Here is an 18,196-nt window from a genome sequence, read left to right as displayed (position 1 = left end):
GGGTCTGAGCGCCACACGCTCTCTAGAACCCTCTTCCTTCGCTTCATCGCTGCCAGCTCCTCAGTAAACCAAGGAGCTGGTTTAGCTCGGTTACTCGAGAGGGGACGTTCCGGAGCGATCTTGTCAATAGCCCTGGTCATCTCCCCATTCCAGAGAGCGACTAAGGCCTCGACATGATCACCTGCCGCGGTGGCGGGAAACTCCCCAAGAGCCGTCAGGAATCCATTCGGATCCATTAGCCTCCTGGGGCGGACCATCCTAATGGGTCCTCCACCCTTGCGGAGGTTAGGGGGCGCAGTGAGCCTAAATCTAATCAGGAAGTGGTCGGACCATGGCAACGGAGAGATGGACAACTCCTCCACACCGCCACCCTGCTCCCATCCCTGGCAGAAAACCAAGTCCAATGTGTGTCCAGCACAGTGGGTGGGGCCAGTTATTCGTTGGGACAGCCCCATGGTTGCCATGGCGGACATGAAGTCCTGAGCCGCATCTGTGAGGGTTGCCTCGGCGTGGATGTTGAAGTCCCCCAGCACAAGAAGCCGTTGGGACTCCACCGCCAGGCTCGAGACCACCCCCGCTAGCTCAGGTAGGGAGACTGTAGTGCAGCGAGGTGGACGGTACACTAGCAGAATCCCTATTCTGTCCCGGTCACCCACCCTCAGGTGGACGCATTCAAAATTTGTGGTCTGCGGGATGGGGCTCCTGGTTAGATGGATGGAATCTCTATAGACCACTGCGACACCGCCTCCCCGTCCTCCGGATCTAGGTTGGTGCTGTACGGAGAAGCCTGGAGGACAAAGCTGGGTCAGGTTTACCCCTCCAGCTTCATCCAACCAGGTCTCCGTAATGCACGCCAGATCTGCCCGCTCCTCCAGGATTAAGTCCTGGATCCAGGTCGTTTTTCCGCTGACAGATCTGGCGTTCAGCAGCACCACCTTCAATCCCGAGGGCCCGCTCACCTGGCTACACCAATTTACCTTAGGAGACCGGTTGGGAGTTATTAATTTAGATAGGTGGTCCGAATTAGGCCGAATTCGAGGTCTCCTTCTTCCGCATCTCCTCCTTCCCACCACGACCTCTATGGGGGCCCCACGGCTAGTGGAACTCCTCCCTCCCTCCATGCCGCGATCTAATATCAAGGACCTGATTCCTGCTTCCTCAGCTGTGTGCTTTGTTGGGTCCTGCCAACATCCTTTCTCTCCTTCCTCCCTCCTCTCGGCTCCATTGGGCTCCAGCCCACCTCCCCCCCTGGCCTCTCCGCTAACTACTAGTAACAGAGATAGTATTAACAGGGGGGTGGGGGGCCACATGGATGATAATAGCTACAGATGGTGAGGACATTTCAGCCGCACCCGTTAGACAGTTTGTAAAGTGCGAGAGTGCAAGAGTCTTAAATGCGATACAGACAGCAGTAACCACTCGGTTGACAACACTATATTCTGTAGGGCACGTACATAAAGTGCAAGATTTAAAGTGCAGTAGGTGCCTGAAACTGAGTCTCAGTATTCACTAAGGTGCGGCATAGAGGGTAGGGAAGGGGCGTAAGTGCCAGAGAAGTTAGCAGCGGTGGCAAACGCCCTATATTTTCAATATAGTTTTTCTGAGTCTGTCCTTGAGTATGTCTCCAATATTTACTATTTTAAAATTAAAACAAAACAACATCAAAAAACAATAACTGGTTATGTCCTGGGCAGTTTAAGTTGGTGTAGATATGAGCCGGGACATTCATGCCCAATCTGTCGCTGTTGTCTACAGGTGATGACACAGTTAATCCCCTTTCCCTGTGCTAACAAGTGCAGGGAAATAGTAATGGCATTGGAGTCCCATTTGGACAGTGGATCTGACCAAATCAGACCTGATTTAACTGTCTAGACTGCCTTGCAGCTGTAGGCAACTCTGAAGTATACCCTAATCTTTGCCTAAAGTAGGGCAAACTGGGCAAAACCCACAAACCTTCACTGGAAATAGCTGTGCATCTTGAAAACAACCAGGTTTCCCTTCATGGTGAAGCCAGAATCTTTTGACTTGTCTAGACAGCTCTGGGTTAGTATCATAACAGTTCATTCACTAGAATGTAGACTTCATCTCTCATCCAACAATGAAGTGTCATTTCACTTTACAAGACAATCTAGGTTGAGTTAGTCTGGCCTTCTGTTAAAAATGTGAAAATTTCTAAAATTTGCTTTTCTAAACTACCCCAAACTTCAATGGTCAATACATTGTTCATTTGTCCATACAAGGGCCTGGTATGGCCACGCAAGAGTAGCAGTCTCTTATGACAAATGGTAAGAGGGCAAATAATAGTTTCCCTTGTAACTGGAGAAAAGGCAAAAGGTTGAGTAAGAATCATATGATTTCTTTTAACAAATAGAATTCTTGATTTGAGCATGTAATCATTCCATATTCAATTAATCTTTCCCATGGCAGGACCTTCGTCCCACAGAAATGGTCAGAAGGCTCTAATATCAAGGGTAAGTTAAGTTGCTATGCAGTGGAGAGAGTGAGTCCCAAAAACTGAGTGGGGGAAAATTCTGTGTGCGAAAACCTTTACACTAATGGTAGACAGAACCTGAATCCAACACACTATAAAAAGTCATGGAGAGACAATTCAGAAACATTGCCTCTCCCCTCCACCCCATGCCTTCTGAGTTGGGAAAAGTTACCTTTTTGGACTATAACTCATAACAATCTTAAACCAGCACAGTTGACTAGGTGTTTCTGGGAATTGTAATGAAATAGAAAAATAAACAACACCTGACTCTTCAAAAGTCTAACAGTAACTAAATAAATATATGTAAAATCAGAAAATTGGTTTGTCTAACTATTCTCCAGCTCCCACATGAGCTGCTATTGTTTGGGTGTGATTGGCAAAAAAGCAGACATACCCTGGGAAATGGTTCCCAAAAGAAGCATCCAGACAGCTGGGCTCATTGTCCGTGGAGTGAAGGTGTCCAGCCCACACCAGCCAGGTGTGCTGCCACGGTCTTAGAAAAATGCCAGTGCCTCCTTGGTCCAAATGGTCTGCTTTAAGAAGAAAAAGGTGGGTGAAGTAGAAAGGTCTGCTACGCTTTCTTCAGCCATGCATCTGCTGGATCTGTTTGCTGCTTTGGGGAAGAAAACTTCTCCTTTTTAAGGATGACCACATGTTAGGAAATTCCTAGTTTAGCTAGAAAAAGAAGAGTGTGTAAGTGAGTGTGTGTAATTAAAAAACAAAACAAAAAAAGCCAAGCTTCTCCTGCAATGCTGGGGAGAAGAAAGCAGTTCCTTCATTGAAAGGACCCCTCTCAGACCTATCCATGTCCACAAGAGCTTGGTTCTTTATTCAAAATTTTAAAAAATCATTCATGCAGAACAATACCAATCAGGATTTTGCTAAGTGACATATGTAAGGGAGTCATGAGGTGAGGGTGCAGATATGTAGAATCATGTCTACAGCTTGCTTTTCAACCTCCATCTATTCATGGATTCTGAAAACTAGTAAGGTATGTATTCACTGGAGGACAATAGTTTCTGTAAAACCTCTCTGGAATCTTTCACTGGATCAAATCACTTTTATAGGAGAACACACAATCTAGACTTAGTGTATTTCATCGCATAATAGTCACATTTCCCCCCCTTTTGCTACTATTATGCAGGGAAATAATTTCGCAGCTACAAGGCTTCCCTCGATTGACAGATGAAGGAAACCCTTTAGCTGCAAAGTCATCTGCAGGAGAACTATGAGGTATTCTTAGGCTGCTGCCAGCCAAGGGAGATCCCAGTGCTCTTGCTGGCAGATGTGCAGGTGATGAAGGATCACCTACCCATCAGAGAGAGAGAGAGAGAGAGAGAGAGAGAGAGAGAGAGTTACAAGGCCCCACTCCATTGCAGCAGCCAAGAGGGGCCTTGTTACTCTCTGGATGGTGGTCACCATCCAGAGAGGTTCATCCATTTGCCCACCTCTCCTCTCAGAGCTAAGGAGTCTTGTCCCCTTGTATAATAGTCGCACCCATCAACTGCATGTGCACCTAATATGCGATGAAAACAAGAATATACCATTTTGGCAACCCAAAAAGGGAGGTGCAACTAATATGCTATGGCTAATATTATGCAATGAAATAAGTATGTACAAAGACTCCATGGATGGGTTTTCAAACTTAATGGCTTTGCGAGAGGATATTATTTACATTTTAGTTTATTTTCAGCATAGGATCAAATAACTTCATCATTATCCTCTATCTCTATTTTCTTCCTTTCTATTCATTCTTAGGAAGCCTGGCACCAAATATATGGGTATCTTGCAACAGAGATAGAAACTTTTCTTATTGTCTTCTTCCTCCCATTATCAGAGAGAAAACGTCTATTGTGTGTGGTATGATGGTTTGAATGTTGGACTAGGATTCCAGGGAATTAGGGTTCAAATTCCCACTCAGATATGGAACCCCACAATGTTGGACAAGTCCAATTTTTTCCACCTGATAGTCAATGAGAGTAATCCTCTAAATAAATCTTGCCAAGAAAACCCTGTGACAGGGTCACTATAGGTCAGAGTTGATTTGAAGGTGTATAACAACATATGTATTGATTTGTTAAAGTGTCTGTGGTTTTAAATCATTGTACATAAGTTAGGAGTTCTGCTTCCAGCCTTCACACTTATTAAGGTGTCATCAATTTGATCCATAAAATCTAATAGTCCTGATTTTTGAGGAAATGGGGAGAGTATATCAAATATTTAGTCTGCAATACTATACATGCTCACTAAACATTTCTTTGTTGTTATTGTTGTGTGCCTGGCTTATGGCAACCTTAACATGACCCTATCATGTGTTTTTTTCCTGGGACTGAGAGTGTGTGGCTTGCCCAGGGTCACCCAGTAGATTTTCATGGCTAAGCGGGGAATTAAACCCTGGTTTCCATTTACTTGGACATTAAGGAACTGAGACCACATAACAGACATGGAAATGTTTTAATCTGGGAAAGTTCAAGACATACTTAGAGGGTGCTAGCATCCACAGACAATGTGACCTTCAAATGGGTGAATATACACAACCAGCTCCAATGGGGTTAGAATATGTTTTCCTACCTTGCAATATGGCCGGGCGAGCAGCTTTCTAGAACAGAGAAATCACTGCAAAACTACTGGGAGATGGCTTTGTGTCTTTTGTGATTACATGTTACAGAATATGTCATGGTTCATCTAGATAGATTGGCAAAGGGTGTGTTGAACACAGTTATGGTACACATTGGCACCAATGGCATGCTGTCCTAGGAGCCAAATTTAAATCAGTATACCGAAACCTAAAATTCAAGGGCTCTAAGTTTTTCAATTTCTTTGAAATTCTGCCTGTTTTATATTAAGAGCAAGCTAGTCAGGCAGAACTGAAGAGGCTCAATACATTGATGAGATGATGTGGATTTGAAAGTCTACAGTACTCAGAAACATGTTGAAATGGGCAGTGCAAAAGAGCTAATAGAAGCTGACCATTGGCATAATATAAGAAACGCTGGTAGAAGGAAGATGAAAATGTTTCTCATAATCCAAATGGGGATAGGATAGAACTATGCATTGCTTGCAGAGAAAGGAATAATGGCTGTTCAAAAGGAGAACACATGCAGTGTATACACCAGAAACATTTGGAGAGGGATCTTTACATACTAGTTCTTCAAGACAAAATCGGGAAATTAGACTCCTTGATATAAGAATCATAATGGAAATGTGATGCAAAGGAGTTAAAGAGTGGGATACATTCTGTATGAAAAGCAGAGATGGATCTATGGTCAGTAATAAAATTCAAGATGTGTTAGCTCTGCCTTTGGTCTGATTCAGGGTTCTTCTTGTGTTCTTATGATTTTTAATAATGTAGTATTGTATGGCATCAAAAATAAATAAGTTATGATATAGTTTGTTGACATATCTTAGGTAAAAACCAGGGACAACACACAGCAAGCAGAGCATGAAAACATAGGCAACGAACTCTCCTTCACCTTCCTCAATGAATTTTGATTCATCAGCAGATGAAAATGAGAAGTAAAAGGACAGAAGTATCTGTACTTCAGAATAACCCTGTGTGTTTTGTTTTTCACATGGGCCATAATCTAGCTATGCATGAGCACAATAACTGGTGCTGTTTTGTGGATCCTATATTTTTTAATGCAATAATTTGAGGGCATACATTACATCCAGATTATGGGGGTTATTTTCCAAATGAATCATAATAGATTCTACCACTGAGGCACCTTTGACCACCTGCTGCTTGTTCACCTCAGAATATGGTATATGAGGAAGACTCCTGGATTCATGGGGAGTTGCATAAACAGGGCACTCCTGGGAGGCACCTTTGTACCCCCAATCTGACAGGAGTGTAAACCTAGTTTTCACTTTGGTTGGCACATGGGTTCAAATGTCACTGGCTGGTGATCCATGCACTTGCCCCCCAGCCTCCTCATGGGTAGAGTTGGCTGGGAAGAGGAGAACTGATCACAGAGCCATGTGGCAGCCCCAGCTCCACCCACCCCACAACCAAAATCTGCAAAAGATTTAGCTGCAAGGCTTCTGTTTATTCCAAACATGGTTGTATAGGACAGAAATTCTGACATAAAAATAGATTAATTACCTAGATGACTGATCTTCCCTTTCTGGAATTGAAAATATGGCTAACTGTTTAAGTAAGATCATTCTCCCTTAGAAAGCCATTTGCAAAAATGTTGCTGGGTCACAATTGTTGTTCTGTTTAAGATCTGCAAAAATCAATAAACCCGTTAATAAATGGTTTGATTTAATTTATATCCACCCTTTTCAAATGTCAAGTAGACATCCAAGGTGAGATGTCACCACTTCACCCAGCTCTATTTCTCCTTTTTATCAAATTTAGAATGTGGAAATAGTGAACGGTGGCCAGTAAACTCAAACAATCCAGCTATGATGGAAGCATAGATTATGGGAGTATTATAATTGGATAGATCGGATGATTTGGAATATGGTGCCCTATTTTAAAGTTTGATGGTGCTAGTACATCTGACATTGTCATTGGAATGCCACATGTCCACAGCGGTATGCAGGGCCTTCCTGTTTCACCATCCATGACAGCCAAAGATAACATCACCATGTTGATCCACACTCCAGTAGAATCTCATTTGAATTACTCAATTGCATTATATGTGAGGCTGACTTTGAAGCCTATTTGGAAATTGCAGTCGATTTCAAAATGCAGAGGTTGGAAAGGTAACTGGAAGTAGGTCGGCAGAAAACATCCCAACAGTCATAAAACAGCTGCATAGCCCATTCAAATAACTTAAAAGCTTGGGACTCAAATGCTTATATTATTATTATTATTATTATTATTATTATTATTATTATTATCAATAACACTTTATTTGTATTCTGCCCTATCTCTCCAAGGGGACTCAGGGCAAATTAGAGCATGCATAAACACAAAGGCAAACATTCAATGCCTGGAAACAACAAAACACAGATAAAGGTAAAGGCTTCCACTTCCTGCTCTGAAGGGTGGTTCTCATCTCTGGCTCAGAGGGGTGGTGCTCATCTCCATTTCTAAGCCGAGGCACCTCCTAGTCCACGTGGCTGGCATGATTACATGGAGTGCCGTTTATCTTCTTGCCGAGGTGGTACCTATTGATCTACTCACATTTGCATGTTTTCAAACTGCTAGGTTGGCAGAAGCTGGGGCTAACAGAGGGAGCTCATTCTGTTCCACAGATTAGAACCATCAATCTACTGATCAGCAAGTTCAGCAGCTCAATGGTTTAACCCGTTGTGCCACCATGGTGAAAAAAAATAGCCACCCTAGTGGGAGTTGTTTCAATATCCATTGTTGATATGCTCCAAATCAGAGCATGTCTAGCCAGTAGTCAGCTGTAGCTTGACTAATGAATAGTGATGACGGATAACAATGGTATACACAGTGCAATCCAGACTTTACGCTGATTCCAGGCATGCTGCCTTAGTGAGTGAGTGATGGGGTAGAAAAAGCAAGTGAAGGACAATGCAATGGCACAAGATAAACAAAGTGATTATGATGATGATACTGATACCCTGCTCCCATGCTCTCCTCCCTGAGGAAAGAAGAAGCTGGGAAAAGACAAGGGGAGAGAGCAAATGGAAGCTTATTGAAGGAGTTGCTTGTGTAGACTGTGGAAAATGTATCATAGAGATACAGGTGTGAATAAAGCAGTTAAGCTAAGAAAAATTCACAAAATGAATAATGTGTGTGATGGTAAGGTTGTGTGAAAACTATAAAGTGCAGGCAGTCCTTGAGTTAGAAATATCCGACTTACAACTGACTCATAGTTAAGAATGAGCTTAAGGCAACAGGAAGTGAGAGAAATCTACTCCTTTGAAGGGAAATTCACTCTGAAAGAGTTATTATGGGGAAAAGGTGTCTACACTGAAGCTTTCAACTTAAGAACAAACCTACAGAACCTATCTTGTTCGTAACTTGGGGACTGCCTGTATTGATTTATTTAATTGTTTGTGAACTATGAAATGTGGTTTAGTGAGTGATTTATGAGGTTTAAAACTTTCAGTAATTTATTTGATATGCAATTAAGAAAACAATAATCTAGGCTGGTCATATTACTGCTCAAAAGTCTTGATCACTTGTGTTTTTAACCAAAGGGGAATTAAAAAAACCATTTATTTCTCTATTTCTTTATTTTTCCAAGAACAAATGCCAACTCAAAGGGAACTTGACTCACTCGAAGGAAGGAACAAGTACTAAATCATCTGCTGGGAGAGGAAACTGTCTCTCAGTGGCCTCTCGGTTGTTTCTCTCCACAAAGATGCTCACTGCAGAAAGGCACCAGACAGACAACAAGCCCAAAACTTTAACTGTAAGACTTGCAAAAATGTACTTCTGATTTTCAAAAACCGAACCAATGTTTTTAAAGTATGCTTAACAAAAATAATCTTTTGCATATGGGAAGCAGCACTACATTCAGTAGTGTATCTCAAAAGTAACTCTTACCTATGAAAATCTCTCAAATCAGATAGCGAATTATATTTAAAGTATTGTAAGTATTTAAGAGGTTTTCATAGGTACCAAAGTATCCTGGTCTTTGAAGAAGACATAGGATCCATTTACAGTGAAAAATGAATGCTAGCAAATTGTAATTTGACAAGGTCTTCTCTGCCAAATAGGGCTGGAAGCCTTACCAAGCTACAAATCCCAGGATTTCATAGCATTGAGCCATGACACCTAAAGTGCTGTCAAATAGCCTTAATTATACAGTGTGGATGTACCCTTCATCTTCTATCATTCACATATATTCTGCTCTTAGGGGGGAAAAGAGGGCTTTTTACTTAGGGCCTTTCCACACAGTCATATAACCCAGAATATCAAGGCAGATAACCCACAATATCTGTTTTGAACTGGATTATCTGAGTACACACTACCATATAATCCAGTTCAATGTGGAGTTTATGCAGTAGTGTGGAAAGGGCCTTGGTATTACTCGTTTTGTGATATTTTGCAGATGCTCCGATTTAGGCTCCTTTTTAATTTTTGTCGTGTCAGGAGCAACTTGAGAAACTACAAGTCACTTCTGATGTGAGAGAATTGGCTGTCTGCAAGGACGTTGCCCAGGGGACACCCGGATGATTTGATGTTTTTATCATCCTTGTGGGAGGCTTCTCTCATGTCCCCGCATGAGGAGCTGGAGCTGATAGAGGGAGCTCATCCACCTCTCCCCGGATTCGAACCTGCAACCTGTCGGTTTTCAGTCCTGCCGGCACAGGGATTTAATATGGAGCCACTGGGGGCTCCATATTTAGGCCCCTTCTACACTGTCATATAATCCAGATTATGAATGCAGATAACCCCCATTACCTGATTTGAACTGGATTTTATGAGTCTACAATGCCATATAACCCAGTGCAAAGCAGATAATCTGGATTTTACATGGCAGTGTAGAAGGGGTCATAGCCACACAATATTCTTCCTTGCTCCTATCCCACATTGCATTGCTCCTATCCCACATTGCATTGCTCCTATCCCACATTGCTCTCTGGGATCAACAAAGTGCAGGGCCTGAGACTTGTATGAACACTGTTGAAGCATGAAGTTCATCAGCTTTCTCCTGTCAGCCTTCCCTTTCAGGCCATAGATGCAACTCCAACTAGAGGTTTTAGTTTTTATTCCCAAACACCTAAGATTTTGCTGCCACCACATAGAGTTTGTTCAGTTCTTTCCTTCGCACAAAAGGCCTGAGCATAAACAAGGAGGAGGCTAGCTGCTCATAAAACAGACTTTTTTCTTTGATGGGAAAGAGATGATTATTTTTCCTGCTTGTTGACTCAACTCCTACTGAGTGTTGATAGACAAAAATTACCAGCCATGACTGCCACAGCTCAGCTTTCCCATATGAATCAAGTCTAGGACTGTAACGAAAAGGTTGCCCAGCCCCTTTCTTCATCTTGGCTGCAACTGATTTGCATCCAATATGGGCCATATCAAGCTATCAGTTAAAGGGAAACTTCAGTATGCTTGTTGTTGTTCAGTCGTTCAGTCGTCTCCGACTCTTCATGACCTCATGGACCAGTCCATGCCAGAGCTCCCTGTCGGCCGTCACCACCCCCAGCTCCTTCAAGGTCAGTCCAGTCGCTTCAAGGATGCCATCCATCCATCTTGCCCTTGGTCGGCCCCTCTTCCTTTTGCCTTCCACTTTCCCCAGCATAATTATCTTCTCTAGGCTTTCCTGTCTCCTCATGATGTGGCCAAAGTACTTCAACTTTGTCTCTAGTATCCTTCCCTCCAATGAGCAGTCTGGCTTTATTTCCTGGAGGATGGACTGGTTGGATCTTCTCGCAGTCCAAGGCACTCTCAGCACTTTCCTCCAACACCACAGCTCAAAAGCATCTATCTTCCTTCGCTCAGCCTTCCCTAAGGTCCAGCTCTCACATCCATAGGTTACTACAGGGAATACCATGGCTTTGACTATGCGGATCTTTGTTTCCAGTCTGATGTCTCTACTCTTTACTATTTTATCGAGACTGGACATTGCTCTCCTCCCAAGAAGTAAGCGTCTTCTGATTTCCTGGCCACAGTCTGCATCAGTATGGTTATTTGCAATATTCCGTTGAATATGACGGAGAGTGTCATTGCAGAATACTGATTCTGGAAGACTATCCTACTCGTCCAATGAGGGATCACCTAAGTGAAGTGAAGTCATTGCAGTCATGCCCTTTATCTGGGTGCCTATAGTAGGCAGAATTGTTAAGTGGGGTGTGCCAATTGTTAAGTGGGTGTACTAATTTTGATATACTTACTATTGTTAAGTGGGGTGTGCTAATTTTGATATACTGATACACAAGTATCTGCACACACATGCACATACACATTCTGAAAAATAAAAATACAACTCAGTAAAGAACCACGTGCCTGTAGGAATGATGACTTCCTTGTTCTGTCAACTACTAACTCCTTCCCCTGTCCAACTGCAAAATAAAGTGATTCCATCTAGAGGGCTGCATATAAAAAAAAAACCCTGGAGTTTTTTTTTGCAAAATTACAAAGAATCTGGCCCCTTCCACACTGCCCCAATATCCAATGCTCTGATCCCAGATTATCTCCTTATCCCAGATTATCTGTAAATGGAAACTCAGGGCACTTCCAGACAGTGTCAAAATCCGCGTTTTATAACTGAGTCAAAAAATCCTGGGACCTGACAGCAGGTTCATACACAGATCAGTCAGTCCCTGGAAGTGGCCCCCCACCATCCTCACAACCTTTCTCTATAGCAGATCAAGATTTTTTAAAAATCTTCAGTTGGATTTCTCTCTTCCCCCAATTCTTAGTTCAACCTCTGTTTAAGATTATAAAGTGTAAAATAAAGAGTTTCAAAGAGTTCTAATTGTTCTCTATTTATGCTTCCTTGGAACCACCAGTGTGTCCGTTTGACACTCTGATCAGCTGTTTTGGGTGTTTAAAAAGTACATGTGTGCTGGAGTGGGAAGGAAAGCACATATTTTGCATGACTACCAAGATATACAATCATGCAAAGGTGCACTTTTTTGGGCTGAATCGAGCTTTAAGTGCACTTTTTAAACACGTATTTTTTAGATCTTAACCTGATCCCTCCCACACTTTGATTAAACTTCATTTAGCTACTGCCCCCTTTAATGCAGTTACTTCTGGGTTTTAGAGCATGTGTAGAAGAGTCCTCATATAATTCAGTTTAAAGCAGATAATCCTGGGATATAAGTCAGTGTAGAAATGACCTAAGGCTGGATCTACTGGATGTCATGTATCCCAGTATCTGATTCCAGATTATCTGCTTTGAACAGGAGTATATGCATTGAATAGTCAGTGTACATGGGGCCAAGGTTTACAAGGTAGAACAGCTTTATAATAAATTTCAGATACTTCTGCGGAGGCCTCTTTTCTCATTCTACACATGCATATGAATCCTTGATCAATTTAGAATCAGTTAAGGAGCCTACAATCCAGATGTAGGAATGGAATCCATACATCAAAAGTAACATTGCTATTCATTAAAATTTACTGTTGTTTTTTCAAAATTAAAGAAGACGGAGGTATTATTTCTTAACATTTTTAAATGTGAGTGCTATTGGTGAAGCAATATTTACAGAGTGAGCCATGTTTCATTGTCATTGCAAAATGTTGCTCCTCAAAATATTGCCATTTTAGTCACTTTTTTTGTAAACATTAACATGTCAATAAGTGTTATAACTATTTGCAAGTGACAATTTTAGAGTTACAATGTACTTGCAAGTTTAATAGCAAATAAGTGGTGGGTCCTTTCATTTTTGAATAACATTTCAATGCTGAGAACAGAAGTAAAAGGGAGGGGGGAAACCCACAATATGTTGCCAAAAGACTGATTGAAAAAGGCAAGGGGTTTTGAAACTTTCAACTTATTTTTTCTTCCCTTTTTAAGAACGGAATGCTTGGGACCAGATTATTCACATGAAGCAGACAACTATACATTTTCACGTGGAAGCATTAAAACTTCTGCATTAAAACTACCATTTTACAAGGCCAAATAATTTTCCTGAATAATTTGGTTGTTTCAGCAGTTCACCACAGACAACTTAAAACTATAAAAATTATATGTTTTAAAAATATTATGGAAGCACCAAAAAGGTTTAAAATTAAACCAAGCTAAACTGCATATAAATATTAGCAGCAATTCAAGACCAGAAAAGCAATCACTTTTAAAAGTTGAACAATAAACAGCCTAGAGATTGTCTTTTACGTTTTCATCTTACACCCAAATGACCACAATGCAAGTTTTGGGACAGTTTCTCAGGAGTAGGCATTCCAATGTGGGGGCTGGGTTATACTTTTTAAAAGGCGTGTGTGTGTATTAGAAAAGGAGGCCCCTGGTGACACAGCAGTTAAACCGCTGAGCTGCTGAACTTGCTGACTGAAAGGTTGGCAATTTGAATCCAGGGGGCAGGATAAGCTCTCACTGTTAGGCCCAGCTTCTGCCAACCTAGCAGTTTGAAAACATGCAAATATGAATAGATCGATAGGTACCGCTTCTTCAGAAAGGTTATGGTGCTTCATGCAGTCATGCCAGCCACATGAACTTGGAGGTGTCTACGGACAACACCGGCACTTTAGCTTAGAAATGGAGATGAGCACCACACCCCAGAGTTGGACACGACTAGACTTAATGTCAGGGGAAACCTTTACCTTTTCATATACAGTAGAGTCTTGCTTATCTAACATAAACGGACTGGTGTTGGATAAGTGAAAATGTTGAATAGGAACAAGCCTATTGAACATCAAATTACATTATGATTTTACAAATTAAGCACCAAAACAACATGTTTTACAACAAATCAACAGAAAAAGAGTTCAATACACAGAAATATTATGTAGTAATAACTGTATTTATGATTTTAGCACGAAAACAGACAAGAGTTCTTTCTTTCTCCCACCCTGGACATTATTCCGGGTGGGAAGCAGACTGTGTTGGATAATACAGAATGTTGGATGAGTGAAGGTTGGATAAGTGAGACTCTACTGTATGCAGAATGCATTCAAAAATTTGCAACAATTCAGTTTGAATCTGGATTTGGAAGATATTCCAGACAACAAGATGCCAAGTTATTTTTGGAGAAGACATGCATGTTTCTTGCTTAAAAGTAAATAAATGTTTTGGAAATGGGAATAATGGCCTCCAAGATATTTTTAGAGAACATTTAAGGCTTTTGCCTCTTGCTAGGGATAAAGTTTTAGATGAATATTGAGTCTAGTTGATCATTTGGAGATTAAATCAATATATATGGAAAACCAGAAAAAACACATAAATCAATACATATATTTGTTTCCCCACCCATTCCCAGAAATCATGGGATTATAATGATTTCCAAGTTATCCCAACCCAAGAGCAGGTCAGACGAGGACAGCATCTTGAGCCTTAATTTTGGATGTGAAATATGCACAAAATGTTGCATCTCTCACCTTTTCGCTGCTGGAAGATTAGGTGCAACTAGGCCAATGGAGATGCGTAGAGTGCTCCCTGACACTATCAGATGTGTGGATGTTGCAGTCTGTGTTCATGGATTCGGAAGAGCTTCAACCCAACTTTGATGTTAATGAAGAAGAGGCACAGTTTGCATCACTCTCTTTCCACATAGAATTTTTTAAAAATCATGTTCAAACCAGCATTCATAATTTATGGCTACAGGATATAATTTCCATTCTCATCTTCAGTGCTGATTTGACTCTGGTGGAGGTCCAGACATCAGAAGAGTCCCAGAGCTTGAAGGAGGTGTTATTTGGCCAGGGATCACATTTCCAGGGATGTAGGAAAGCACACCCAGCACCTGCTTTTTAGAAACTCCACACCTGCTTTTGGGAAACTTGTGCGGCTTCATTTCTTCTCATACAGCCAAATGGCACCTACAACCCATTCTTTTCACTTACCTTCTTTTGTACAACCCAATGACTCTGCTCAATATTTAAAAAATACTCTTCTATTTGTCCCTTCCGACTCCCATTGCACTCTTTGGCATAGCTCTACGTGTGCCCCCTCTCTCCTTGGTACCACAGCTAAGATTGTCCTAAGCTGTGGAGTTACACTAAGCATATTAACATTCTTCTGCTTGATGCTGGGAACCCTGTTCAGTACAGAGAAACTGAAGGGAAGCCTTAACCCACATTTCCAGAAACAGAAGAGGCACTAGGTTTCAAAAAGAAGCTCTTTTAATTCTTTAAAAAACATTCTTTAAAAATACATATGGCAAGTTTACAGAATAAAATAGTATTTCACTGATATAAACATGGTTTAATGAGTCTTAACATACATTTGTAAACCTAGGATAATGCTAAATCTTTGGTACCTTTGTTCAAAACACATTTTTGCCCCCATGGTGGTTTAGGGAAGAATTCAAATGGGAGAAAAACATCATGGGGTCTTGTTTTCCCATTCAGAGAGCACTGCAAGTAGGGAAGAATCTCTATGGGTCTGCTAGGAGGCAAGAACCTGGGTTAGGGGTGAATACGCCAACCTCAAGTTCAAGAGAACTGGGTGCATGATGATTCTGCCATGAAAACTAAGTTGACTCGTGCAAGTTGCTTTGGAGGCCTGGAATGTTGTGAGCCTCTTGGATCTGGTACACATCAAGCAGAGGGTAGTGGGATGTACAGGTGAGAATATGGACATCACTTCCTCACCACTTTTATTTGTGTATGTGCACACTTTTCACACACAGTGTGACTCAAATTTGCAAATGTAATTCAGGAATCAGTCTAATTGTCCTCTGCAAACATCTCCTCTTTGAGTGCTTCAGAAATGCACCTATCCGATGTAAAGCAATAAGAAACATATTCATTTGGCTCACCTCTAATAAACCTTCCCTTTATCTATCTGGTACCACCTTGTGACAAGTGCCTGAAATGCACTCCACCCCCTTCAGCACTGGATCAGGAGGGGGACCTTGAGGAGTGCAAGAGGAGCTTGAATCCTGCTAGTGTGCCAGGAGAGATTTGGATCTATTTTACAGCTGCATGCACAAGCTGCTGACAAAGGCTACACACAAAAACCTATTCCAGTGTGCAACACAGTCTCAGTGGGTAGATCTTACAGTGAACTTTAGCCAGATAATTATAATTATTTAACATGTGTCTGGACCATTAAGCCAATAGATCTATTCTGTTTTTCCCTACTTTAACATTATGTTTCTTATAAAGTCAATATGGTATCTCTTAACAGCAGTAGGTAGCATTTCATTCAGGTTACCCTTTTTGTACTGTTACCATTCCCCACTTGATATTATCACCATGGAACAGTATTTGTGTGAAGTAATGCCCATATCTTTACAGTAATTAAAAAAATCCACTGGTTAATTTTTCAAAAAAAGAAATGGCAAATGTGCAGAATAAAATCAATGTGGCCTCTATCCAATTGCCATCTGAAATATGTAGGCCTAACCTCCCCCTGGAGATACTTCACCTTCACACCTCGAGTTCTACTAACTTTGGAGATGATTAGAAACAGCTTCCTCTGTCTCTTCCAAAATGAAAATGAGATAGATATTTGCAAGCTAAACTAGTTCAGGAATGCATCTGCATGCAATTAATGAACAAATAAAATATTTTTAACAGGGAGAAGGAAGGGAATAATTGGAAAGAGGGATTTCATGTGACAGTAATCTGGGCTAATTGCATGAGGTATTAATTTTTTGTACAAAATCTGCAGGAAGCAAAACAAACAGCAACAATTGGGGACAAATCGTGAGATTAAAGTACAAACAGTTCCCGCTCTTTGAACTATAATCAGTAGCAAATAATGGAGAAATTAATTCTGGTTTTGTTGTGCTTTCTGAACATTCCCAAGTCACAGAACATTATTTGCCACCTGCAGGAAGCCACTGTCAAGGCCATTTTGCTCTCTGAATGGCAATTTAACCACCACCATGTCTTTTCTTTAGGATAGGAATGATAATCATGTAGTCCTCCAAATATTGTTAGCTTGTAGCTTCCAGAATTCCTTGCCATGACTAGGACTGCTGGAAGTTGCAATCTAACATCTGCTATAATTCCCATCTAGACTTCAGGATCACCAGCTTTTGGGGGCACAACCAATACATCAAACACCCTTTTATATCCCTTAGAAATTGAGCCAGGGGTAAGGCAAATGCAAATTCCCTCTATGCTATATGTACATGGTTAATATATGTACACATAAACTACTAAATATGACTTAACCCATTTTCAGAGAACTGTCACCAGAACAAGAATGAAAACATTCTGCTTATTTTAAAGGAATATGCATTTTGGATTCAGACAAAGACATAGCAATGGTAAAAATTTAGGCCTCAATTTAGACGTACAGTACTTTGAATAGACCTACTAGAGTAAATGGGACCAACATAAATCCTATGGGTTTTAATGGGCCTACTCCAGCAAAGGCAAAATCTGGATCGAACCAAAGGCTAATTGCGAATGTCATCTGAGAAAGGGTTATCTTTACATTTGGACATCTGTGGAAGTTTGCAAATAAAAGGGAACCACCTTGATCCTCTAACTTTACTTTAACCACCAGTTTGGAGCTCACTGGATTTCAAACGTACCATTACGGAATGGTCTGTTCGTTTCATGGAGCTGGTGAAACTATGTTGGATGTGGGTGAGGAGGGCTTTGATATGCCAGAATTGGCCAACTTCCACCTCATTGCTTAATTGCACTTCTGTTTCCTGTCCTTCCATCTATGATGGACCTATTGGCTCTTGGAAGAGTGGACAAGGCAACACATTTATTGCAAGGCCCAATGTGCTCTGGATTACACAGCAATAACAAAAATATAACTCTGCACTACTTTCTGTCCCTCACTTAATAAACACAAAGCAGTAAAAAAAAAGATAAAGACAAAAAGTAAAAACTGTATATACATCAATCTTATATGCATTTCAAAACATAACACTGTAGTGTGACTTTTTTCTGGTATATTCTGGCTATGTAACAGGTGTGACTGGTTGAAAAAGGTGCATATATTGGAGTTTGTAATGTTGCAAGAGCTGTAAATTAAAATGTTATAGAAAGGTAAATGCAATACTCCAGGAGATGAGACTAAACATGAAACATGGATTTGAGACATTCTAGAGTTTAGTATGTTTCCATCGGAATGAAAAGATTCCGTTTTGGCTCATCTCTATACAGTTATAAAAATAAAAATAAATTGAAGCATGACACAATGACAGCAATGTGAAGAAACAGAACTAAGGAAG

At 41.1% G+C, this 18,196-nt stretch overlaps 1 protein-coding gene across 6 annotated transcripts in view; it reads right to left on the bottom strand.

Annotated features, from left to right (window-relative positions):
• Window positions 1-15,035, bottom strand: part of CSF1R (colony stimulating factor 1 receptor) — a 59,606-nt gene extending 44,571 nt beyond the window's left edge. Inside the window, exons 1-3 of one of the 6 annotated variants that reach the window (XM_060765430.2) lie at window positions 14,430-15,035; window positions 6,594-6,717; window positions 2,886-3,024 (exon numbers count right to left, since the gene is read on the bottom strand). In XM_060765430.2, coding sequence (XP_060621413.2) covers window positions 2,886-2,931 — 46 coding nt within the window. In that variant the 5' untranslated portion in view covers window positions 2,932-3,024; window positions 6,594-6,717; window positions 14,430-15,035. Of the gene's footprint in view, window positions 1-2,885; window positions 3,167-6,593; window positions 6,718-14,429 lie in introns of all 6 variants that reach the window. The other 5 variants (XM_067463672.1, XM_060765432.2, XM_060765433.2 and 2 more) reach the window with 5 other exon arrangements.
• Between the last annotated feature and the right edge of the window lie 3,161 nt (window positions 15,036-18,196).

The sequence above is a fragment of the Anolis sagrei genome, chromosome 2, assembly GCF_037176765.1.
Source record: "Anolis sagrei isolate rAnoSag1 chromosome 2, rAnoSag1.mat, whole genome shotgun sequence".
NCBI classification, from domain to species: Eukaryota; Metazoa; Chordata; class Lepidosauria; order Squamata; family Dactyloidae; genus Anolis; species Anolis sagrei.
The sequence above is the reverse complement of the archived record's forward strand: the minus strand, read 5'-3'. Positions and strand labels throughout refer to the sequence as shown.